The following is a 24,861-nucleotide window of genomic DNA, read 5'->3' as shown; positions in this document are numbered from 1 at the left end:
CAGTGTAGCGTGTTTTCCACCATGTAAAGTGAAAAGGAGGATTAAAAACTTAAGATTGAGAGGAAATGTTTGGATTTCTGGATGTTTTATGAGCAGATGGAATTGAAAACCTTTTCAGGAAAGGAAATTTAGAGTCCGCGGCTCGCCAAGAAGCTGCTTAGTGTTGATATTTTAGCGGACAGCGCCTGAAAATAGATCCCAGCCTGGCAACATGGGGCGAAAGAAACAAGGCAAGTTCGTGCGACCAGACAGCAAAGGCAAAGATAAACGGCATAAAATGAAGGGAAAATCATTGGAGACGTTTACTGAAGAAATGCACTCTGCTTTAGAAGGTAACAAAAAATGTGTTTCACGTCTACGTACTCGTATCATAATCATGTTTCTTCACTGATTATTTCTTTTTTTGAAAACTAATTTACCAGATTGTTGCAATTTTTATATATTAAAAGAGCTTATTATAAGTTAATTTCTTAATACATGTGACATGTTTATTTTAAACTGTAAAATAAAGGAAATAAATAAACAGTATTGGTTTATTACTGCTTATAAGCGAAATAGCCAGTGAAGTCAGTACTTATTCATAAATATTAAGAAAGTATTAACTTAAAGAAAGTTCTTATATCTTGCTTAAAAGTTACTTGTGACTTAGTTTTTTTCTTCTTATTTGAAGTTTGCTAATATTTGCACCAAAAGGACCAAAAATAAAACGTGGTAAGATTTTGCAATGTTGGAGGTTTTGTTTGAAAAACAAAAATATATATAATCATGTGTTATTTTCCTTCCACTTGACAAATATGTTAATTGAAGTTGGTCTGTCAAAAAATAAAATTAAAACAAATTAAATTTGTGCTTTTAATGGCAAATGGTTAGTTTAACAAGATACTATTAGATCTGTAAATTTTATGACTATTCTTTCTTTTTTTTTAGATTACAACATTTAGAATATGAATTGCGTTTCCCAGTATACAGTAATGTAGATGTTATTTCTGGTGAAGTGAAGCGTTCACTGCGGACTCTCCTGGTTTGGTTCCGTCCTTCCAGCCAGCCTCCACCCAGAGGAGGGAGCGGACGCCCCGCAGGTGAAGCTGCCATGCCCCCTCGCCATGTGGGAGTTGGGTCACTGCGATCCCAAACGCTGCACCGGCAGAAAGCTGGTACGGAAAGGCTTCGTACGCAACCTGCGCCTCAACCAGAGGTTCAGCGGACTCATCCTGAGTCCCATGGGAACCAAGTATGTGACGCCAGCAGACAGGTATGCAGTGGTTTCTCCAAGGGCTGGCCGACAAATCAATAATGACCTATACCGCGATCAATGCATGATCAATATTAATACATAATTGAAATAAAATTTAGTTTAAGGTTTTGACACTGTGCTTCATAACTGCTAAAAAATAATAACGACGTAGAGAGAAAACTGGACGAAACAGGAAAGGTCACACCACCAGTTTGGTTGTATTTCAGGTATTTAAACACTAAACAATAATTATTAATATCAACTGATTTTTTTCAGCCATGTCGTCCAGCTGTTCTTCCTCATTCTCTGTTGATGATCTGTCTCTAAGAACCTTCGTCTTTCTGATGTTTGATCGGATTACAGAGAGATTGTGGCTCAGAACGGCCTGGCTGTGATCGACTGTTCCTGGGCCAAACTGGACGAGACGCCGTTCAGTAAGATGGTGGGCAGCCACCCCAGGCTGCTGCCGTACCTCGTCGCCGCAAACCCGGTCAACTACGGCAAGCCCTGCAAACTGTCCTGTGTCGAGGCGTTCGCCGCCACGTTCGCCATCGTCGGTAAGAGTTCAGGCTGCAGTGATCGACAGGAGGGCTGAAACGATTCGTCGGATTAATCAGATCAATTGTGATTTATCAGATTATTGAAATAATCGTCAACTAATTTAATAGGGCTGCAACTAATATGATTAATCATGATCAGTCACAATTAATTGGATTAATTAGAATTAATTGATTATTGAAATAATTTTCAACTAATCTTCTAATCAGTTAATCATTAACTGGAGTATACAGACTCAAAAACAACATATTCAAAACAAATAAGGCAAAACTGTATAAAAAAATAAATACATTTTGCACTTATGATAAGTGGCAGTTTTAGCTTCACCTGCTTCAAATTCACTAAAGGGATGCTGCAAATAAAATGCTTTTTTTTCTTATTTAAAAAAGAATTAAATTGTTTGTTTCCATCATTTAGTGTACCTAGTTGGTAAAATTAAAAATCTGCAGAATGTGCCCAGTTTTTAGCCAATTAATCAATAGAATAATCAATAGACTAATCATTAGCTGCAGCCTTGATCAATAGAGAAGTGACTGTGTTGCATCACTGCAAACGTTTCAGCTCTCCATCAGTGTGCTGCAGGTGTTTGTGGTTTGCTGCAGGGTTTGAGGAACTGGCGGTTCTCCTGTTGAAGAAATTCAAGTGGGGGACGGTGTTTCTTGAACTCAACAGAGTTCTTCTTGACCGCTACGCTGCATGTCGCTCTGAGGAAGAGCTGCTGACTGTGGAGAAGGAGTTTCTCACGTCCAAACCAGAAGAAGAAGAGTTTGGTAAAAAACGGCGGAAATTATTTATCTCAGCCTTATTACTGTTTCTATGACTTCAAATATTTCCTATTTATTGAAAAGTTTGAGTTTTCTGAAGAACTAAAGTAATATTATTGTTTTCTATTTCAAATAAGATTTTAAGATTTCACTCTGATCAATAAGTAAAAGTATTAAAGGGGCAAATCTACTTTTTTATCTTCCCATCATGTTTTATTGTTTTTCCTTCATCAAGAATCAAACCTTGAGTGTTGCTTTGATTCTTTCATGCATGGTTCAGAAATCCTTTAATCTTCATGGCAACCATTCAGCTGTTAAAATGCCTGGGTGGACCTAGCCCCGCCCCCGAGGCGCAGCTCCTCCCACTCTCAGCTCCTTCAGACTAGCCAGCAGCAATTAGCAAACAGCTGCTGAGCTCATTATAGGAGCTGCTGCTCAGAGCAACACTGGTAAAAATATTAAAGGGTTAATAGAGGAGCCATGTTGGGACGACTTCCTGGAGGCGGAGCTTCAGAAAGAGCAGGAGCTTCTTAAAGAGATAGAGGCCCAATTTCAAGGCGTTGAATTACGAAGTCAATTCTTTTTAAGTCATTTGCTATAAAATGGTGCTATCTGCCTGGAAAATGTGAGTTACTAGAGAGAGGTATATAATTTGCAGTAAAATTTTGTTTTTGTTACAGACCCGTTTGATGTTAACTCTGGAGTGGAGTGTAGAAATCTCAACAGACCTCTGAGGTAAACGCTTCTTAGCGTTAAATAAATTCAGATTTAGCCACAAACATGTTAAAGTTCAGATAAAATGTGTGTTAAGCAGTGGAGAAAGTTGTGTGATGCTGCTGGAGCTTGACATCCTGACCTGCTGCTGTTATTGGTTTTTATTTGGTCCTACAGCAGAATAACGTTTGGTTAAGCTGCTGTCTGAAGAGCTCCACACCAAAACAATGCAATAAAACCTGATAGTGATGATGTACAGGAGGATAAAGACCTGCCTCATTGTTTTTGTCTATAGCATTTTGGGGTAACTGAAAATTGAGATGCATAAACTGAAAACTTTAGAAAGTTTTGCCTCTAACGTGTTTTTGATGATTTTACATCTGCTATATAGATATAAACAATGCTGCGTCATTTCCTTTTCTTGTGCAACATAACTGTTCTTTTCTGGTTTTGTTATGAAATTTAAGCCTAAGCCAATTTAAGTTGAAAATAACTGTATCTTTGATGAGCATTTTTACTTAGATTAAAAATCCAGTCTTATTCTTGACATTAAATTGTGATTTCCGTTTAGTGTTGTTGAAGATGATGATTCCAGTGAAGACAGCGACGCATCAGAAGATAGCGAAGAGCCTGAAAACACAGGAATCAACGACAAGTCGACACTTTCACAGCGTCAAGATGAAGATGATGAAGATGAAGACTAATAATGTTTTCCAGAAAAGACTAGAAAATTTCCTAATTTTTTTTGTATAGTGCATTTCAATAACAACACAATTAAAAGTTGGAGACTTGTAAATAAATTAAAGATACAATGATTTTCAAACAATGAAGCTATTGTGTTGAAAATGGAAAATGTAGTTTTTTTGTAGCATGTAGAAACCATCTAGACCGCAGGTGTCCTGCAACTTTTAGATGTGCCTCTGCTGCACCACCTGAATAGAATAATTAGGTCGTTAGCAAGGCTCTGGAGAACTGATCTACACAAGAAGCAGGTAATTAAGCCATTTCATTCCAGTGTTTTGTACCTGTGGCACATCTAAAAACTGCAGGACAGCAGAGGACTGGAGTTTGACACCCCTGGTCTAGGTCAGTGTTTCCCAACCCTGGTCCTCAAGGCGCACTGTCCTATATGTTTTAGAGGTTTCCCTGCTTTAATGGGCCTAATTCAACTGATTGCAGTTCAGCAAATGCCTGTTAATTAGCCATTGATTGAAATCAGCTGGACTGAAGCAAGGAAATACTTAAAACATGCAGGGCAGCCAGCCTAGAGGACCAGGCTGGGAAACACCGATCAAGACATAAACTACACAAGACTGTAAAAGTGAATTATTAAGGAAAAAACCATCAGATTCACCATGATTTTACCAGGTATGTTAATAGCAGCAGTGAATAAATAAATAAATTCACCAAAATTCCTTGACTTTAGAACAAAAATTTATAGCACGTTGTATCAACTAAAATGAACTTTCTTATGTGTGTGTGAAGCTAACTATTCCAGATTCCTTGGGGTAAAACAAGCTAGATGTCATCTGCATAGTAATAGAATATTTAAAATCATTTTTTTGATGCAAGTTTTATTTGATTTGTAAGAGTTAAAGAGCAATTTTAAAGTTTTTTTTAATGCATCTGGATCACACTAGGAGTGGTCCAACTCAGGAACTACATTATTTAGTAAATCTAAATCTGGACTAGATTGTTGTATACTAATGGCATTTTGGTTTGTTTAGCCTTTATTTGATTTGTAAAAGCTTTTTATGCACCTAGGACTGGTATAGTGCTGCACTTGCACTCTTTAAAAACTTGGCTTGATTTTTCTAATAGTAAAAATTTTAAAACGATTATTTGGTTTGTGAAATTTAAACAAATGGCATTTTTTAATGTGTTTGGATCACACTAGAACTGGCCCAACTCAGGAACTACATGACTTAAAGTCTTCAAATCATAACTAGGTTGTTGCACACTGATGGCAGAATAAATAAAACCCAGTTCCAGTGTGCGGTCCAAGCAGTTTACAGGCCACATGTTGTGTGCGAATATGATCGAGCCTTGCGCTATAAAGTTCAGCGGGTTGTTCGTGGCGGTGGGGGCGGACACTGACACGGCAGGACTCTCCTCTGCTGTCCTGCGGTAACATTGTTGTGGAACGACGTCACACCTCGAAAATGAAGGCACGGAGGCAGCCATTACTGGAGCTTCTCTAATTATTTTATTCCAAATAAATACTCACGGAAAACTCACATGGCAAGAGCTACAAGTCAGATGGTAAGTGTTAAAACTTCCCGAGAGTGGGTCTTCGAAGCCGGTGCGCGGATTGTGGCGTGTAGCAGCTGGATCAGAAGAAGTAGTTATCTGCGGCCTTCGTCTATAAAATATCGCTGTGACTCACTAGCATCGTTAGCATCGCAGGGTTTAAGCTATCTGAGGCTTTCCGGCTTTTGGATTAGTCCATGACGACCTGCTTCTTAATTGCCTCTGAAGCAGATAATAACTCAAGAGTGTATAATGGTGTGTTTTGAAACTGTATAGGACTATTCCCCCCTGTTCGGGAATGGACGACTAGTGTTGGCGTTGGTTCGCGCTTTCGACCGATACTCCAGTTGCTAGCAAGCTAAAGTTAGCTTTAGTACGTTCAACCTTTCTCTAGAAGGTACTATTTTTGTGTCAATTTCGTGGTTTTCGATTTGCATTTTTAAAGGTTCCAACAGAACAGCCTACATAAGTAACGTAAAGCGCGTTAAGAACCAGAATCTGAACACAGCAGATGGGTTTGAAGTTGTTTGCTATGCTAAGCTAGTTAAATGTTAGCATCAAGTTTGTAACTTGCCGTCAATGATGGCCGGTGCTTTGCCGAAAAAAGCGCCCTAGTCGTTCAAAGTATCACCGTGATGGGAAGAGCCTTTAAATACAGCTAGAATCACAAGTTGGATAAAGTTGGACATGTCAGTTTGAATTGTTTATGTTCGTATACATTAGGAACACTATCCTCTACCATTATTTACTGCTTCATGCGCACGCAGTCATTTTTGACATGTAAGGGGCGCTTTTCTATAGAACTGCTGTTTTCCAAAGAACATCGGCTTTATTTGATAAGATAAGCAAATGCTAATGCTAGCCTGCTAGCAGGGCTTGGTTAGCATGGAAAGTTCGCACAGGCTAGTTGTTACCAAAGTACACATGGTTAGGAAAATGTTGGTTCACGGCTTTATACCAGCTATTATGTTGACTGACTCAGTAACGGAGTCTGTAGGTTATTTCACGGACAGTTGGCAATAATGGAGTCAAGTCCGGAATGGGCAGCTAAAGGCCACACCTTGGTTTTAAATGAAGAGAAGCTAACCGAGCTAAAAGCTAAAAAAAACAAAAAACTAATGGTTGCATTTGGTCCGAATAACTGCCGTTGAAATAAACGGCAAGTATAGAGGTTAGAAAGCACTATATATGTGACTGTTGGGTTCATGTCGTTGGTGGGTTTCACTTTTTGTCTCATTTACGTTTCAGTTTAAATATAAAATCATTTAGTTTGGGGTGTTGTAAGCTGCTGCTCTATGAAGAGAGACCTTGACATCGGGTGGGACCACCAAGCCAGGAAGCGGCTCCTTGGTGGTTATTTGTTTATCAACACCAGACTTTGTCCCTCTAATATACCAGCGTGAAGTCTTGGTATAAGTTTGTAATATTGTACCCAGAATGTGAACAGTTCTCTTTAATACAATTTTTTTTAATGCTGATCTGAATCAGTTCTCCTATACATGGAGTTTTGAATGTCATTGACTTTAAACTCCTGTTTGACTGATTATATTTGGAGCACAACTTCATAGATTGAGGCGTTTTAGTTTAAAACTTTAATGCCTCAGTGTTGAATTTTATGTATTTTAGTTGCATGTAGAAACCATCAACTTCCTAAAATTTTACCAGATTGATTCTGGATCACACTTCTCTAGGACTGAAATAATTAGCTGCAGTTTAGGGTATAACAGAAAATTAAAACATTACATAAATATCTGCATTTATCCATACAAACATTTATGTGGGAGTTCCTAATTGTGATGCTTTTATTTAATCGAAGAAAAAAATCGATCTTCAAAGGCTTTTATGGCACTACAATTCAACTTTTATTTACTTTATATTTGCTTGGGCTGCAATAAATCAGGAAAACATTAGAACCTGACAAATTTTACTGAATAAATTGTTCCAGAAATTTTTGGGGTAAATGATATTGACATGTTGAAACAATTTATTGATGAGTTCACCCTCCAATAAACCCTGGTTTTGTACAGAATTGGAAGACATTTTAAATAAGCTCTGATTTCTTGAGACATGTTGAATGTTTCATCCAAACTTGGTACAGATTTTAAGATGTGTGCAAAACTGTTAAATTTTTTTTAAAATCATTTACATTGAAAAAAATAGATGACTAGTTATGTTGCAGTTAATACATTAATTGTGTAATAAATTAAAATTGACTCAATTTACATTTGCATGATTTATTTGTCTTTTTCTACCATAAACTGGATAAAAGTTTTCAGTCTGGTGTTTTGGTGTCATTTCAACCTTTTTGTTAAAGGACCACTTTGTTTACAGAAACTTCATAATTTATCTTTTATATTTAAATGTCTTCCAGTTCCTGTGTTAAATGTTCGTTAAAATTTAAAGTTTATTGATATTTGAGAATGTGTTTTGTATTATGGCATTATTAATTACCGTTATTACTTTGTCTCAACTTAATATAATCACTTATCGCAATAATTTCTGACAGTTTATCTTTTAGGAAAATTGTTGTGGTGACGGGCTTTTGTTTTGAAGTGAATTATGAAACCCAGGAAGTTCTACAGTAGGACATGCAGGTGTCCAGCTGATTGGATGTTTTCTGCTGTTCCAGTATGATGTTGTGCCCATTCAGCCCAACGTTGCCATCTGTTCCTGCTCGCATCCATCAATGGCCAGAAACCACCCTGACTCCTGTTCGCCACTCGCCATCCCGAGCACAAGCAGCAGTCACTGCCCCAACATGGAGGGCTCATCCCCGCAGCCCTGCACCGTAGGAGCGCCCGGCGGCTCCCAGAGCGCCGACGGCCGCGCGCAGCCGGCCGCCCAGACGCCGCAGCCACGCAAGAAGAAGCCTGAGGACTTCAAGTTTGGCAAGATTCTGGGAGAGGGCTCCTTCTCAACGGTACGGCAGCTGAATTCCTGCCTCTGTTTTTAGGATAGATGTTGCTACATGCTAGCATTCTTTTGATTAATGAGTCACCCTCAGTTCATCTGAGGTGAATGCAAAAAGATGTTTTTTTGTTGTTTTTTTTTTTTAACTCTGGTTGGTGCAGCTATTAAAGCTGCAGAGTAACTTTTATTGAAAATGTTTTTACATATTTGTTAACTGTCATGATACAGTTTTGAGACAAATCTCTGAAAATATTGATCGCCTCCTCCTCTCTGGACTACTATTGCTGTCTGATCAAATGCATCAAAAACCACCAATCGGAGCCAGGAGGCGGGGCTTGGCATTATCAATCATCTTTACGTACTAAATATGCTAATGGAAACGGTGGAAAACCATTTATCTGCAGTCAACTGCCATCTTTAGCATTCATGACATTCTCTGCTATGCTGCAGCTAGCATGGAATGCTAACCTTTGGTTAGCATGACGGCGGATAAACAGTTTTACTGTTTTTACAAGGTTGACAGCACTAAGACCCGCCTCCTGGCTCTGATTGGCTGTTTGTAATTGGCATTGGGAGAAGGAGTCTCATACCAAACTGACATTTTCAAATACTTAAAACATATTCTATAAAAATTACAAACTGCAACTTTGAATTTAATGTTTTCTTTGTTTTTGTTCCACAGGTTGTTCTTGCAAAAGAGTTGGCCACAGGGAAAGAATATGCAAGTTAGTAATGACACAACCATTAACTGAATGTTAGTCTTCTAGTAAAAATGTATGTTTTAAATATTTCTTCTTTGTCTTTTCATCAGTTAAGATTTTAGAGAAGCGCCACATTATGAAGGAGAACAAAGTCCAGTACGTGAAAAGAGAACGAGATTTGATGTCAAATCTTGATCACCCGTTCTTTGTAAAGCTCTACTTCACATTTCAAGACGATGAGAAGTTGTGTATCCTTTCATTGGCTGCCGGATCGTTTTCAGACGCACCTCGCTCATTCTGATGCTCCTTTAAAAGCATTCTGAATATTTCTTTTTCTTCAACGGTCAGTTAATAATTATTTATGTTGGGAACAGAGGTGATGTCACACTGTGTGAGAAATGAGTCACTGTAAAACTGACTTTTTATAATTATAAAACGACCAGTTCTGGAGCTTCTAGTAACAGTGAGTGTGGCTAGTTTTAGTTTTTGTGCATTTGCTCCCTTGGTAACCAAACTCTGGGGTTTCCAGAAGGATAAAACGGCACCATTCAGCCTTCCTGTTATCTGCTGAAGTCATTTTTAAAGCACTTTGTTCTTTATCCAACTTAAAGATTTCACTGACCCTGAATTTAGTATTTGATTTCCTGGAAAATACTTCAATTAAGCCAAAACTACACAAAGAATGTCACTTTGCACTCGAAATTAAAAAAGTTAGTTTGTAAATATGTTCTGCCTAGAAAGTAGCATAGTTTAAGCTTCATATACAGGTGCTGGTCATAAAATTAGAATATTGTGATAAAGTTCATTATTTTCCATAATGTCATGATAAAAATTAAACTGTCATATATTTTAGATTCATTGCACACCAACTGAAATATTTCAGGTCTTTTATTGTTTTAATTTTGATGATTTTGGCAAACAGCTCATGAAAACCCAAAATCCCCGTCTCAAAAAATTAGAATATTATGAAAAGGTTCTCTGAACGAGCAATAAAAATAATCATCTGAATCAACAAAGTAACTCTAAACACCTGAAAAAGATTCCTGAGGCCTTTAAAAACTCCCAGCCTGGTTCGTTACTCAAAACTGCAATCATGGGTCAGATTGCTGACCTGACTGCTGTCCAGAAGGCCATCACTGACATCCTCAAGCAAGAGGGTGAGAAACGGAAAGAAATTTCTGAACGAATCGGCTGTTTGCAGAGTGTTATATCAAGGCACCTCAGTGGGAAGTCAGTAGGAAGGAAAAAGTGTGGCAGAAAACGCTGCACAACGAGAAGAGGTGACCGGACCCTGAGGAAGATTGTGGAGAAGGGCCGATTCCAGACCAAATTAAATTTTCATCTCCATAAAACTTTTCAACAGATGGAAGCATGAAGTGCTCCAAAATCTTCTGATAGCTGCTGCATTGATCCTGCCCTTGATAAAACCCAGTGGACCAACACCAGCAGCTGACATGGCACCCAGACCATCACTGACTGTGGGTACTTGACACTGGACTTCTGGCATTTTGGCATTTCCTTCTCCCCAGTCTTCCTCCAGAGTCTGGCACTTTGATTTCCGAATGACATGCAAAGTTTGCTTTCATCCGAAAAAAGTACTTTGGACCACTGAACAACAGTGGTCCAAAGTGCTGCTTCTCTGTAGCCCAGGTCAGGCGCTTCTGCCGCTGTTTCTGGTTCAAAAGTGGCTTGACCTTTGACCTGGGGAATGCGGCACCTGTAGCCCATTTCCTGCACACGCCTGTGCACAGTGGCTCTGGATGTTTCTACTCCAGACTCAGTCCACTGCTTCCCCCAAGGTCTGGAATCGGCCCTTCTCCACAATCTTCCTCAGGGTCCGGTCACCTCTTCTCGTTGTGCAGCGTTTTCTGCCACACTTTTTCCTTCCTACTGACTTCCCACTGAGGTGCCTTGATATAACACTCTGCAAACAGCCGATTCGTTCAGAAATTTCTGTTTCTCACCCTCTTGCTTGAGGATGTCAGTGATGGCCTTCTGGACAGCAGTCAGGTCAGCAGTCTGACCCATGATGGCGGTTTTGAGTAACGAACCAGGCTGGGAGTTTTTAAAGGCCTCAGGAATCTTTTTCAGGTGTTTAGAGTTACTTTGTTGATTCAGATGATTATTTTTATTGCTCGTTCAGAGAACCTTTTCATAATATTCTAATTTTTTGAGACAGGGATTTTGGGTTTTCATGAGCTGTTTGCCAAAATCATCAAAATTAAAACAAGACCTGAAATATTTCAGTTGGTGTGCAATGAATCTAAAATATATGACAGTTTAATTTTTATCATGACATTATGGAAAATAATGAACTTTATCACAATATTCTAATTTTATGACCAGCATATATATATATAAAAACTTGTTCTAGAAAATTGTGAATTGCTTAATCTAAAAAATAATCCCCAGATTACATTTGCTAACTTTAAGTTGTCTTTCCTCAGTAAAACCATCTTACTGAAGATGGTTGTTGGTACAACATGGTAGCATACCAATAAGAGCGCCACCATTTAAACTTTAAGAAAATTTACTAACTTTAAATTAAGAAACTTGGTTAGTAAACTTTAAACAAGTCATCATTTCTCAGTAAAACCATCCGTACTGAAGAGGGTTGTTGTTGTTGTTGGTACGACATGGTGGCTTAGTGTTGTTCAGGAAGTTTTTATTCCATTAGCATCAAAATTCTCTGGATTTTCAGCGTTTATTTCACCTGCTCAGATGTTTAAAGTTTTCCTTAACAGACGTTTTTATAGATTTTGGTCTTAGCTACGCTAAAAACGGCGAACTGCTAAAATACATTCGCAAAATTGGTTCGTTTGATGAGACCTGTACACGGTTCTACTCGGCCGAAATAGTTTGTGCTCTAGAATATTTACACAAAAAGGGGATAATTCACAGGTAAGGATCTGCTCCTGTGCTCTCTGCTGGTATTTGACTCTGCACATTTTTTTTATAATTTTTTTTTATTTCAGAGATTTGAAACCAGAAAATATTCTTTTGAACGAGGAGATGCACATCCAGATAACCGATTTTGGAACAGCGAAACAGTTGTCGTCTGACAGTAAACAAGGTAAAACCAAACAGCTGAGTTTGTTTCAACTCCTGCAGAATGAATCAAAACACATTTCATACCTTAACCAACATATTCATACTGCATATCCATCAAAAGGTGTTTAAATATTTTCCAAATCAACAAGGCCCAGTTCAAACTGACAAGCTAAATGGAAATAAAACATAGCTAGATGCTAAATGCAAACCTTTCAAAATAAAGGCCGAACTTTGCTCAGCTACGCGTGTCAAATGAGCAATTACAGAAACATCATAATCCATTTTATTTCTGTTCATTTGTTTTTTGGATATTTGAAAAGTTTTCCATTTCTACATTTATTGGATGTTTAGAGGGAAAGCCTACATTTTATGCCATTATTTTATTTGAAATGGGCTCAAACAATGATTGCAATCATTACTGGGACGGTTTACCATCCAGTAAATGTAGCACTACTTCGTGTGAAACTCTGAATCAGCAGGCAAAGAAAACTGAGTCTTTAAATGCGTGAAGCCAAAAACATCAATTCAGCCCCATATTTGCTGCTTTTGGTCATAATCTGTTACAGTAAATATTCCCACTTGGCTCCAGTAATCCATTCCCCCTGTGTCACAATAAACAGATTCCTGACTGGTTTTGGATTTTGTCTCCTGGACATTCACTTTAATATTTTTAACAATAATAAAAGGAATGTTATCTTTGTTTTGAATTGTTTTTGGCAGTAAAAAAATTAAATGTTACCATTCCCTGACCAAACATCCACATGTATCTGCATGAAGTTTCTTTTAGTGCATTTAAAAGAATGACAGTTATAAAAACCTTACTGCCTTGAAAGATGATAAAATCGGGTTTCCAGAAGAGGAAAAGACAAACGTTTTGTTTTGGGTGGAATAGTGTGCGATTATCGACCTGATGGGTTAGCTAGCTTCATAGAAAAGGTTTCAAAGTCGGCATTTAACAGTTGGTTGTTTTGTTTTAAATATCTGAGAAACTGCCAAACTTTCCTGTTTTTAGTTTCCTCTTCACACCGTGTTTTTGTTTTTGAGGAAGCCGTAAACTGCAGTTTAGTCTCAAAATGTTAAATTGCAGTTAGTTGCCCAGCAAATCGTTGCTAGGCAACCAGTGAGTTGATTAAACCAACCTAGCTTAGCTGGCAATGTGAGTTTGAGTGGCTAAATGTGTGTTTTGTTGTTGTTGCTTAAATCATGTGTAAATAACAAGTGATTTTAGTGTTAGTCGTGTTATCATGGCTGCTTTTTTCTGAGCTTGATGCCGTTCTGGGCACACGCCTGCAGATTGGCTACCTGCCTAACCTGCTCCTGCCATTGGGCTGAATGCATCTTGTCTTGTTGTATTCTTGTATGTTTACTGCTGGTTTTGGGTGCAGCACAGAGACCTTTACCGCTGCACCGTAATACAGCATGAGTCGTTTTTCAAAGTTCAATTTTGGACACTGATTTGGCACCGGAAGTAACCCGTTTGAATTTTCACAATAAAAGTTTGGTTCATTACCAGAAAAGTTATAACATAGACTGTAAATTTATATGCAAGAGAAATGTATAAGACTGTAAAATCTGATTATTTGCTTAAGCTAATTGGCAACAGTCGAAGGTTTTTTTTAACTTGGTCGTTTTTGATATTAATCCACATTGATGCCCTATATCGGTGTTTTTCATTCAGAACAGTTTTACCCCTTCAAGCCAGCATTTAATCAGTGAAGGAAAATGTTCAGCAGGATATCTATGTAATTTGTCCCTATACCTTTCACTACATTTAACACCAGAGGAGTCAGAGATAGCAGCAGCCCCAATTCCCCATACTGGCGTAACTCCTCCTCCCTGTTCCAGTGAAAGAGGTGAGCAGCTCTGCTACTGACAGCATCAGTGCAGGGGGTTAATTTACAAATGTGCACAAAAAACAAACCATCCTCCTCCTACCACTTCCTGTCTGTCATTTCTGCCAGTAGTAACACTTGGATGTTGATCATGTGGCGCGTTGGTGAAAATGTTTTCATTTCAGTTTTGCAACATGCATCCATTTGGTTATCGCTGAAAAATCAACTCATCCAAACGCAGAAACTTCCTATCAAACGTTCTGTCAGAATTGCTGTATTTGTTTTTGTAATTTCAATTTGTGCAGTTTTGTGGTTAATGGAAACGCAGCTTCTGTCTCTTGACTCTTTGCAGCGATGTAACTTAACCACACGATGGACTATTGAACAGAGTGACTCCGTTTGTTTTTGCTAATGTAGCCATAGCTTCTTGTTCAAACCGAGCTATTCTGTCTGTGGAAGTAGCGCACCTAGTTGGGCTCATAATTAGCGGTATTGGCTAGCTTAGAAACTGACCCAGACCTTGTCCTTAGGTGAAATCTGCCTGAATTCACACGTCATGATTTCTCTCTGTGAGAAATGGCGTTTTCCCTGACGCAACAGATTTAAATGCATACAAACATCAAGATGCTAACCAGTTTTGTTCATGCTAGGCTACATGACGGAAGCATTTTCTCCACGGTTTCTAATGATTAGCTGGGTACCTTCTCCATAATGCTATCCATCCAAGTCTCTTGTCCTCATCAGGTTTACCATAAAATTACAAGTTTGGTTTACAACTCCTCCTGTTGGGGAAACTTCTGACCATTTTTAGTCTGAACTCTACTAAATAAAAACGTTAAGCAACCAGATGTTTTCTGACAAGGTTCATGAATGAATAGGATGTTTTGACGTGACGTCATGGTGGAGTGGGCCACTTTTTGAAGAATGTTACGGCAGTTACAAAAGCTCAATAAGACGATACTAAGAGTGAAGGCTACTCGATAGCTCCTGGCTACCTCTAAATGTGGCGAGCCAGCCAGGAGTTACTGAGCGGCCTCAGTAGCTCCTCTGTCTGGACTGGAGGCGTATCCCACCTTAGCCTGCATGTAAGTTGCAGACGGTATTGAAATAATCCAGTTTGATCCTTTCGATTAGGTTTAAGTATGAAATGTCATCACTGATTTGGACACTAGGTTCAACACCCCTGTAGAAGTACCTGAGGACTCTGTTGTTTTAAAGTTTGGGTCTATTGGTGTGGAATCCAGTTTGTGCCAACTGCATATTAAGTATACCAGAGCTTTTACATCTGAGGAAAAATTGGATAAGACGCATGAACAGGAAGCATGTTGCCACTTCTAACTTGTCTCTAAATGTGATTACAAAGCGTTTTTGGAGAAGTTCACCTCTCTTTAGACACGCATTGGCTAGGACTGTTGCTGGGGAGAAAGTTTTCAGGAAACTAAAACTATGGCTGTACAAGCTCTGTTCAAAAATGTGTTTTGTTTTTTGCAGCGAGAGCAAACTCCTTTGTTGGGACAGCGCAGTACGTGTCTCCAGAACTGCTAACAGAAAAATCAGCCTGCAAGAGGTGCTTTTCAAAAACATAATTTTATTCTTTTCAGATTTTAAGACTTTCTTGCTTAAATATATTTGTTTTATGTGCAGCTCTGACCTGTGGGCTTTGGGGTGTATTATCTATCAGCTGGTGGCTGGTTTACCACCATTCAGAGCTGGGTAAGAACCCTTTGGCTGTTTTAGATATTCATTTTGTTACTTTAAAATGCAACCTGCTGTTTGAAAGGATGCCTTTCTTGCCGATACCAATTTTTATTTTGTCTGAAAAGTTGCTTAATATGACAAATTACTCTTAAAACATAAACCAGTTGGACCACATCCATTTGAACATACCAGTTGGCTTGGAGGGAATTTACACTGCAAAGACAGTCATACCATCACTTTTGGTCTAGTTTTAAGTTCAAAATATCTTCACACACTTGAAATAAGAAAACAAATTTAAAAGTAGGAGCTTGTTTTTAGTCAATAATAAACTACTAGTTCCACTAGCAGATTATTTAACTTACAATATGGGGAAAATGTGTAAATAAAATCTGCTGGTGTAACTCGTGATTTTTCATTAATATTTGCTCTTAAAATGAGCTCCTATCTTGCTGAAAAGTAACTTTTGAATTAGTTTTTAGTCTGTACTGAGATATTTGCACTAGAAACTGGACTAAATAATTGGTGAGGTTTTACAGTGTAGGGCCTCTGCTATGTAATGTGTTGCACTTAAACAGAAATTTATCTGATTTGAAAAATTATGTATTAAGTGTGATGGTGGTAAAACAGGAGCTAACAAAGGAAACTTTTGTTTTTATTTGTCACAGAAATGAGTACCTAATATTCCAGAAAATAATAAAGCTGGAGTACGAGTTCCCAGAAAAATTCTTCCCCAAAGCCAAGGATCTAGTCGAGCAACTTCTGGTGAGTCGTCAGTCCAAGCAGCATCTTTGGGTGAAATTCAGATCCAATGCGTTTGCAGGACTCGTGTTTGCAGGATAGTTTATTTCAGTATTGTCTCTGACCTCCCTTCAGTCACTGGACCCATCCAAGCGGCTCGGTTGTGAAGAGATGGGAGGGTACGACCCGCTGAGGCAGCATCCCTTCTTCGACACCATTTCCTGGAGTGACTTACACCTGCAGATGCCCCCAAAGCTCACACCTTACCTGCCAGCGATGTCTGAAGACGATGAGGACTGCTACGGGAATGTGAGTCGCCCAAAAAGTGTTTTTACATTTTTGTTCAAAGTTAAAGTTTGAGATAATCTGTGGTAAAAACAAGTAGCTTCTCTAGCTCCTCCCAGTGCTAAATACAAACAACCAATCAGAGCCAGGAGGCGGGTCTTAGCACCTACTACGGTGTCTTCCTGTTAGCATAGCCTTTCATGAATGCTAGGCTAGTTAGCATAGCCACCAATAACTGTTTTCCTGTAACAGTAAGTTGTTTATCTGTATTTAGCATGTTTAGCAGCACATTCACAAGGATGATTGACATCCCTAAGCCCCTCCTCCTGGCTCTGGTTGTTTTTGGTGCATTTCTTCAGGGAGGAGGTGGAGGAAATCTATCTTTATTTCAGATTCTGTCTAATGTCAGGATTTGGTGAAAACCTAAAGAAATGTGTAAAAACATTTTAAAACAAAGTTGCATACTGCAGCTTTAAAAGGACTTAATTTAAAAAAAATTCTCTTTTAAAGTATATTTAATGGGACATTTATTACATTCACATTTTCTTTACGACAGTTATTGATCTTATTTTACCACCCCTGAGGTCTCATTATGATGAATCTGAAAATCTTTCGACCATCCATTTGGTATTTCGCGAGCACTCTGGGGGTCCTAACCCCTGTTTTGAGAACCCCTGCTCTAGCAGCCCTGTTGGAAAACGTACTGAAGCCTTAGGATAACTCACCAGCTGCTGAAGTTTGATTTGTTTAACTGTGAATTTCAGTACGACGACCTCCTGAGCCAGTTCAGCAACATGCAGGTGGCGCCGTCGAGCTCGTCGCACTCCCTGTCGCCGCACGACTCGGCGCCGCCACAGCGGTCCAGCAGCAACATCGAGCAGTACATCCATGACCTGGACAACAACTCATTTGAGCTGGACCTGCTGTTCACCGAGGAAGAAAAGAAATTATTGCTGGACAAACAGACCAATGGGAACCCTTGGTAAGTTCACTGTGCTTGAGGCTTTTATTTTGAAAGGAAACGATTCAGTTGGTTAGTTACTGTCTGTGTGCTGAGATTTTCTGTCTCTTTTGGATTCTGCAGGCATCAGTTTGTGGAGAATAATCTGATCCTGAAGATGGGACCAGTGGATAAACGCAAGGTGTGTGTGATTCAATAAATGTCTGGCATAACTAACTGCATTACTCTTTTATTTAATAACTCTGCAGCAGAACAGCACACTGAAATGCACCAACAGCTCCACATGTTGAGTCAAACATCTAAAAACAATGTTAATCTGTTCAGTCAGTGCAATAAGCAGTAAAACCTCCAATTTAAAATAAACTGAAACAGGTTGACTGTTGGTCAAATGTGTAAAAATAAAGTACAGCAAATATTCTTTCAATGGTTCAGTTCTTTCAGGAATTCTAAATGTATTGTAAAATAAATAGTAAAGCCTGATGAAACTTTGAAAGGAGAAAATTTGCTAGTAAAAATTGTGAAATTTCTACCAAACTCAGGATTTATTTTATACATTTTTTTTCTAGAAAATTTGAGACTAATCTCCATTTTTTATTTTGCAACTTCTCAAACTACAAATATTTTGATGCATCTTATAAAATTTCTAAAAAAAAGTCTAAAACTTGGACTTTTTCTACTGGAGCTCAATTCTTTCAATTCAAAAGTTTATTGATCACAAAGGAAAATTTAATGTTGAATCTCATTAATTCATTTTCTTCAGAGTTTTTATAGATGGACAATTGGAGGCTGAAAGCATCAGAATCTCCTGGTGAAAACTAGAGCTGGACAATAAATCGATAACAATAAACACGTAATCAATATGTACAGCATCTGGTAGAATATTCCAGGTCAGTGGCATCAACGCACTCTGGTTGCCTAGCAACGACCTGCTGGTAAGAAGCAGTTTAAAGGTTCCCCAAACTTTGGTTGCCTAGCAACAGCCTTCTGGTAACTGGCAGCAGTTTAAAGTTTCCTCACTTTGGCTCTAAAGTGCTTAAAAATAAAAAACATGGAGGTAAAACTGGAAATGTTACTCCTCCAGTTTTTCTGTAATTAAGATGTATAAACAAAAACTAACCAATAATTACTGATATCACTGATGTGAAACATGGTGGTGGACGTTTTGTTGCTGAAATGTTTGGGCTCCCTGCAGGGCCTGTTCGCCCGCCGGAGGCAGCTGCTGCTGACCGAAGGGCCTCACCTGTACTACGTGGATCCCGTCAACCGGGTCCTGAAGGGGGAGATCCCCTGGTCCTCCGAGCTGCGCCCCGAGGCCAAGAACTTCAAAACCTTCTTCGTTCACACGGTAACCGCCGTTTATTTCTGTTCCTGCTGGGATCCTGGCCCACTGCTCCTTCAGACTAAACAAAACTGGTGTCAGATGTCATAAATTAAAACGAATATCATTATCAGGATTTGTTTCTTTCTACCAAGAACAGGATGATAAAAATTTTCAACTAGAACAAATGTTTCATTTTATTTGATATTTAAACCATCTTCCAGTGTTAAATCTTCTTTTGGTTTTAAAGTTTATTAATCTTTAAAAATATGTTCTTGCATTATGATTACATTACTTGAAAATGGTCTCAAAATAACAATATTAACTTCTGGGATGATTTATTGTCCAGCAGAATGTTATCCATTTCCTTCTCCTTTGTACATATCTTCAGTAACCCAGATATGAAAGTTTGGGTCAATATTATGACAGAACTTACCAATATTTTATGGGGAAAATTTAATTATCAAATTGATTATTCAATTACTAAAAAAATCATTTACAACAGCTCTAATTCAACAATACTTTATTGATCCCAACAGAAATTTAATGTTGCAACTCGTATTGGTTCAAACTTTTCAGTGAGTCATTGTAAATGGTGTTGGTGGAAAAAATCTCCTGTAGCAGTCTGTATTCCAGTGAATTTGAAGAAGCTTCTGACTGAAGATGCTCTGGTATCTTTTTCTAACGAGTCTTTAAATTGTTGCCTTTTTTTTGTTTTTTTTCGTGTTGCTGCAGCCGAACCGGACGTACTACCTGATGGACCCCAGCGGAAACGCTGACCGGTGGTGCAAGAAGATCCAGGAAGTGTGGAGAAAGATCTACCAGAGGCACCAAAACCCGGGCCTATAGGAGCACAATCTGAGGCCAATCACTGAGCAGAATAACGCCCTCTTTAGTGCCCTTCATCACAGCAACGTAAACAAACTCTTAGAGACGCTGGCATCTAGACCTCGTTTGTTTTCCTGAGTAGATCCATGGGGGGAAAATACAACTTTGGATTCAGGGTTGCTTTGCTTGTTCTTTGTGCTCTCTGTGAGGCTTCTGTTGCATTTTTTCCACGTATGGATGATGAGACTTCCACCATTTTGTACATTCTGCTTCAGGTGGGGGTGAGTTTGGGGTTGGGGGGCGGGAGGGGAATGGAGTGAGTTTGGGTACTGCTAGGACTATCCTGAACGCACGGAGTGGTTTCCTGCTTCAACGATAACACAGAATCTAGCTTTTATGAACCAGAGCCTGACAAGATATCTTTAATTAAAACCATATCCTAATCATACGTTATATGTGCGAGTTGTCGTAAAAGCCCGACTTTTAGTGCATTTACTCTCTAGCTGTGACAGATACTGTAAACTGATTCAGTCTCTTAATCCCACATGTCCTCTTTATTTTTTTTATTTCCTCTGTTTATTCCCATGGTGTTGGAGTTGTTTTTCAGTCTCTTGGTACTTGCAGTCCAATTAAAGCAGAGTGCTGGTCTGCAGTGAGACGTGGGTCTGAGTGAGCCTTCATAGCTGTTACTAAGATTGTTTTTCTTCTATCGGGGCGGGTAAACATGCCACTAGCTTCTACTTCATCACTTGCTTCTCTTTCCTGCATGGCCAGTTTTGTTCCTATGGCTTTTCTCTTTTGGGCACTGGAGATATAGTTTAAGTTAAAAAAAAAAAAAGAAATGGGTATTTTTGACAGCATTGGCAACCTATAATTTGTTTTTGTACCATTTTTAGTGGTTTTCATGGCGTGAATTCCCCTAAATTCCTGCTTTTATTAAATAGAATGGCTCATCTTTACTGAAAATAAAATCTGATGTGCTGAACACATGGGTATTCAGTGCATAGCCAGTTTTTTTTTTTTTTTATTCCCCCCACAGTTGGGAAAATATTTTTTAAAGCATTGGCAACCTATATAGTTGATTTTGTACAATTTTGCTGGTTTTCATGGCATGAGTTCAAGTAAATCTTTTCTTAAGGGTATTCTTGACAGCATCGGCAACCCATAGAAAATTGGATATGTTTTTGCACCATTTTACTTGCTTTCGTGCTGTTAATTCCCCAAAGTTTCCATGTTTTGTTTTTTGCTCATCTTGGTTTTGTCACACTGAAAATAAAATCCCATTTGCTGAACACATAGATATTCAATACACAGACAGGTTTTTCCCCACACTGGAGATGTAGTTAAAGTTAAAAACATAACGGCATTGGCAACACTTGCGCAATGGGTTGTTTTAGATTAGTTTGTGCCATTTAATTTGCATTTGAGGTGTGAATTCCCCTAAACTCCTTTTTTGCTTTTGATTACTATTTTTCATCTTTACTGAAAATAGTCTTGTGCTGACCTAATACACATCAGTGCATAAGCAGTTTTTTTTTCTTCCCACACTTTGGGCACCAGAAATGTAGATTAAATTTAAAATGTATATATATTTTTTTGACAGCATTGGCAACTGTTCCAATAATTGGCCGTGTTGGATTTTGTTGAGTTGGTTCCTTTAAATTCCCCGGGTTTTTTTCTGATGAAATAAAACGGCTCATCTTTACTGAAAATAAACTCTCCTGCCGACCAGATACTTAGTTTAATTTTTTTTAAAGAAACAAGTGGTTATTTTAACTGCATTGGCAACCTTTAATTTGTCCCATTTTACTGGTTTTCATGGTTAAAATTCCTGTTTTGTTGGCATAGACGGCTCATCTTTACTGGAAGTAAAATCTCGTGCTGACCTCCCCATGCTGAACAGACACATTCACCTTCTATCACTCAGAAGCAATCAGAAAAAGCTGTTGGCCTACAAGATGGCTGCCTCAACGGGCTCTCTGCCCTTTTTATTCTTTGATTTTTATTTTTTTCACTTTTGTTTTTGGCCCAATAGAAATTAAAGTGAATGATTTAATAAATTTTTTAGCAGTATGTTATCATAAGGCTTTTATTTTTGACCTTGAGGTTGTTTGGAGGCCGCTCTTCCTTCAGCTGAGTGTGCAGTGAGTGGTTGGATGTCAGTTTAAGGAAATCCATCTGATCCAAATAAACCGATAAAATTGCTGTATCTGTCTATAAAGTCGAGGGAACGGCAGAGTTTTTTTTTTTTTTTTTTTTTTTTTCTAAAAAAACCCGAATCAAGTCGATGGCGGTCGGTTACATCGTGTATGAAACGCTCTACCTGGCTTGTAACTGACGAGAACTGTGATGTACAGATGATGTATTAAATCTGAAGCGAGTAATGCAATGATATTAGGATACAGTTTTTGTATTTTTATTCTTGTATAAGGTTATTGATGGCTATTGTTTTAGCCTATAGTTCATTCTGTGTTATTTAAATTCTAATATATGAATCATATTTGGATTGAAGTCATGTTCAGGGGCCATGTTGTGTATGTATTGAGATGTAAAGCCTTTGAATGTGAATAATTATTGTAAACTATAATATTTTACAGCTTTTTTCTTACTATATCATACATTTTCTATTTGCTCAGTGACTTAATCATATTCTGATAATTTAATGATTCTGTTCATTCTCTCTCTGATTATTTGTGCGCTAGGTCAGTAGATGTTGAATGATGAATTTTCCACTTAATGCTTGGTAGTCCAGTGATTAAAGCATGTAGGGATTTAGGCATTCAAATGAAAGCCATGTGTCTTGTCTTCTGTTTAACAACCTTCGCCATGACACTGAACTGCGTCCGGCGGAGACGACATCTCGCGTTTCTGCAGCATGTAAATAAAGTACCGACCCATCATCTCTGCTTTGGTGTGAAAGTCTTTGTAAAACTGGCTGGTTTTAGACAGTTAAAATCATACTGAAGTAGATTTTTGATTCTAACTTATAGGCTCTTGTTGCCAAAGATATTCCATAAATGCCCCCCCCCCCCCCGCCAAGTGTAACATAAAAATGGCTGAATTTCAACAAAAAGCTTTGATAAATTAAAAACTTAAATTTTGAGATGTTAGAAATGTTCTACAACAAAATCTTGAATTTCTTTTTCTTGGATTGTGGCACCTCTGGCATTCCATAGTAGAATTTGTTTTGGTAAATCCTTGTATACAGAATTTGATATCAGAAATTTCTTTGATTCTCAAATTACTCTGAATTCTATGACTGTGAATTAGAGGCTTTGCAAATGGATAAAAAGATGTAAACCTCCAAAGAAGTTTTTTTTATATATATCAAACTTTATAGAAAAAAGCTTGGATGCTTCTTTGACAAGTTGATAATTTGCTACAGAATAAATCAGAACAGTGGAGATTAATCTAAAATGTTTTTACATTTGTGTAATTGTGGCACGTTTGGCATCCCGTAAAATGCAACCCGTTTTGTTTTTAAATCCTTCTAGACAGATCAGTTTAACCTCAAATTTCGTTTTTTTTTTTTTAAATTCAGTCTTTGTTACTTCTACAACCTGATTCCATTTATCCAAATTAAATATTGACGTCAAGCTGTGCCGCCGTCACCATATTTACTGAAAATTCAACTCAAACTTTCAAGCTGAGTTTGAAATGGAAGTCAGGCTTTTCTTGTGATTTTTGCATCGTCATTATTCCTGCGATGGCAATGCAAATCAAGGGAGAATGCACAGAAATGTCAAATTTACCGTGGCTTAAATAAATCCCTGCTTTCGATTCTCTGAATCTGAGTTAGTGACTCACTTATTCAAATTCTGATTTCTTTATTTAAAACAGTATTTGTTCATATGCAAAACTGGGTCACGATTCCGGTCCCACCCAGATAAAGGAGCTGGGGCTGAGACAAAAGAACGAGACAAGACTCAACTGGGAAAAGTTGATTTATAATTTTAAATGTACATGAAGTGTTCTAATTTTTGTTTCTCAAAAACTTGGCTTCATTTATTAAAATTAAATATTGAGGTCATCATTGATATTTGCACTTTTTAAATTTATTGTAAATGTGTTTATTCACACACATGCAGTACATTTTTAATGACCCAGGTGAACATTTTTTAAACAGATTATTTTTAATAACTACAGTATTTTCTTGTCTATTTTTTTTAATCTTTCTTACAGTTTTGTTAAAGGTAAACTTATTGTTGCCTGAATTTCCCCACTATTAGTGTATTTCATATTGATTTAATGTATTTAATACATTTTGGATAACAAAAGTTACTTTTAATTGTTACAAAAGAGAAATTTAATCTCAGAAATCTCTTAGGTTTTGAAAAATAGTTTTAATTCTGAGATTAAAGTCTGAATTCTACAATGGCAAAAATGGGGTCATTGTGTGTTTATATACACTGCTCAAAAAATAAAGGGAACACTCAAATAACACATCCTAGATCTGAATGAATGAAATATTCTCATTGAATACTTTGTTCTGTACAAAGTTGAATGTGCTGACAACAAAATCACACAAAAATCATCAATGGAAATCAAATTTATTAACCAATGGAGGCCTGGATTTGGAGCCACACACAAAATTAAAGTGAAATGTTCCCTTTATTTTTTTTGAGCAGTATATATATATTCCACTAAAACAGACAATTTGAGATTAATCAGAACATTTCTGAGTTTCAAAAGTTGAAAAGTTTACACTATTGAAGCTCAGAAATGTCCACATTTCTTCTCAGAAATCAGATTAATCTAAAAAAAAACCCCGACTTTTCTCGGGTAAATCTTTGTTTCAAACTTAGAAATGTCCTTGTTTTTTCTCAAAACAAAAAAAAACAAGGAAGAAATCTAGGACACATTTTCTAGCAAATTTTCTATTTTTCAAACTCAGAAATTTCCCATTTTTTTCTAGAATATTTCTGTGATTTTTGCCAAAAAAATATACAATTTTTTTCCTAACTACAATGACGTTTTAAAATAAAAATTGTGACTTTAACCTCACATATTCTAAAATGT

The 24,861-nt window shown here is 37.8% G+C and overlaps 2 protein-coding genes across 3 annotated transcripts; both read left to right on the top strand.

The window, feature by feature from the left end:
- tsr3 (TSR3 ribosome maturation factor) lies at positions 1-4,096 on the top strand. Its single transcript, XM_014967484.2, has 6 exons — positions 1-332; positions 1,042-1,252; positions 1,598-1,791; positions 2,395-2,562; positions 3,237-3,291; positions 3,842-4,096. The coding sequence occupies exons 1-6, from the start codon at positions 212-214 to the stop codon at positions 3,972-3,974; spliced, it is 882 nt and encodes a 293-aa protein (XP_014822970.1). The 5' UTR covers positions 1-211; the 3' UTR covers positions 3,975-4,096.
- A 137-nt stretch (positions 4,097-4,233) lies between these two features.
- On the top strand, positions 4,234-22,742 carry pdpk1b (3-phosphoinositide dependent protein kinase 1b). Of its 2 annotated transcripts, none has more exons than XM_014978552.2 (14): positions 4,234-4,638; positions 8,150-8,440; positions 9,113-9,155; positions 9,242-9,379; positions 11,888-12,032; positions 12,107-12,204; positions 15,506-15,581; positions 15,659-15,727; positions 16,378-16,474; positions 16,586-16,759; positions 17,500-17,717; positions 17,820-17,877; positions 18,889-19,041; positions 19,750-22,742. In XM_014978552.2, exons 2-14 carry the CDS (start codon positions 8,207-8,209, stop codon positions 19,861-19,863), a joined length of 1,617 nt encoding a protein of 538 aa, XP_014834038.1. In that variant the 5' UTR covers positions 4,234-4,638; positions 8,150-8,206; the 3' UTR covers positions 19,864-22,742. The 2 variants fall into 2 exon arrangements, with proteins under 2 accessions (XP_014834038.1, XP_014834037.1); XM_014978551.2 differs by lacking the exon at positions 4,234-4,638 and adding an exon at positions 5,392-5,532.
- The last annotated feature ends 2,119 nt before the right edge of the window (positions 22,743-24,861 follow it).

Source organism: Poecilia mexicana, unplaced genomic scaffold (genome assembly GCF_051168715.1).
Source record: "Poecilia mexicana isolate PSO_F unplaced genomic scaffold, ASM5116871v1 scaffold_19, whole genome shotgun sequence".
NCBI classification, from domain to species: Eukaryota; Metazoa; Chordata; class Actinopteri; order Cyprinodontiformes; family Poeciliidae; genus Poecilia; species Poecilia mexicana.
This window is presented reverse-complemented; position numbering and strand designations above follow the sequence as displayed.

Excerpts from the sequence above, each read along its gene's own strand:
- tsr3 (XM_014967484.2), top strand. The coding sequence starts at position 212 with ATGGGGCGAAAGAAACAAGGCAAGTTCGTGCGACCAGACAGCAAAGGC. Across the intron at positions 1,253-1,597 it reads TATGTGACGCCAGCAGACAG|AGAGATTGTGGCTCAGAACG; the intron begins GTATGCAGTGGT and ends ATCGGATTACAG. Across the intron at positions 2,563-3,236 it reads ACCAGAAGAAGAAGAGTTTG|ACCCGTTTGATGTTAACTCT; the intron begins GTAAAAAACGGC and ends TTTTTGTTACAG.
- pdpk1b (XM_014978551.2), top strand. The coding sequence starts at position 5,509 with ATGGCAAGAGCTACAAGTCAGATG. Across the intron at positions 15,582-15,658 it reads GAAAAATCAGCCTGCAAGAG|CTCTGACCTGTGGGCTTTGG; the intron begins GTGCTTTTCAAA and ends TTTTATGTGCAG. Across the intron at positions 17,878-18,888 it reads GACCAGTGGATAAACGCAAG|GGCCTGTTCGCCCGCCGGAG; the intron begins GTGTGTGTGATT and ends GGCTCCCTGCAG.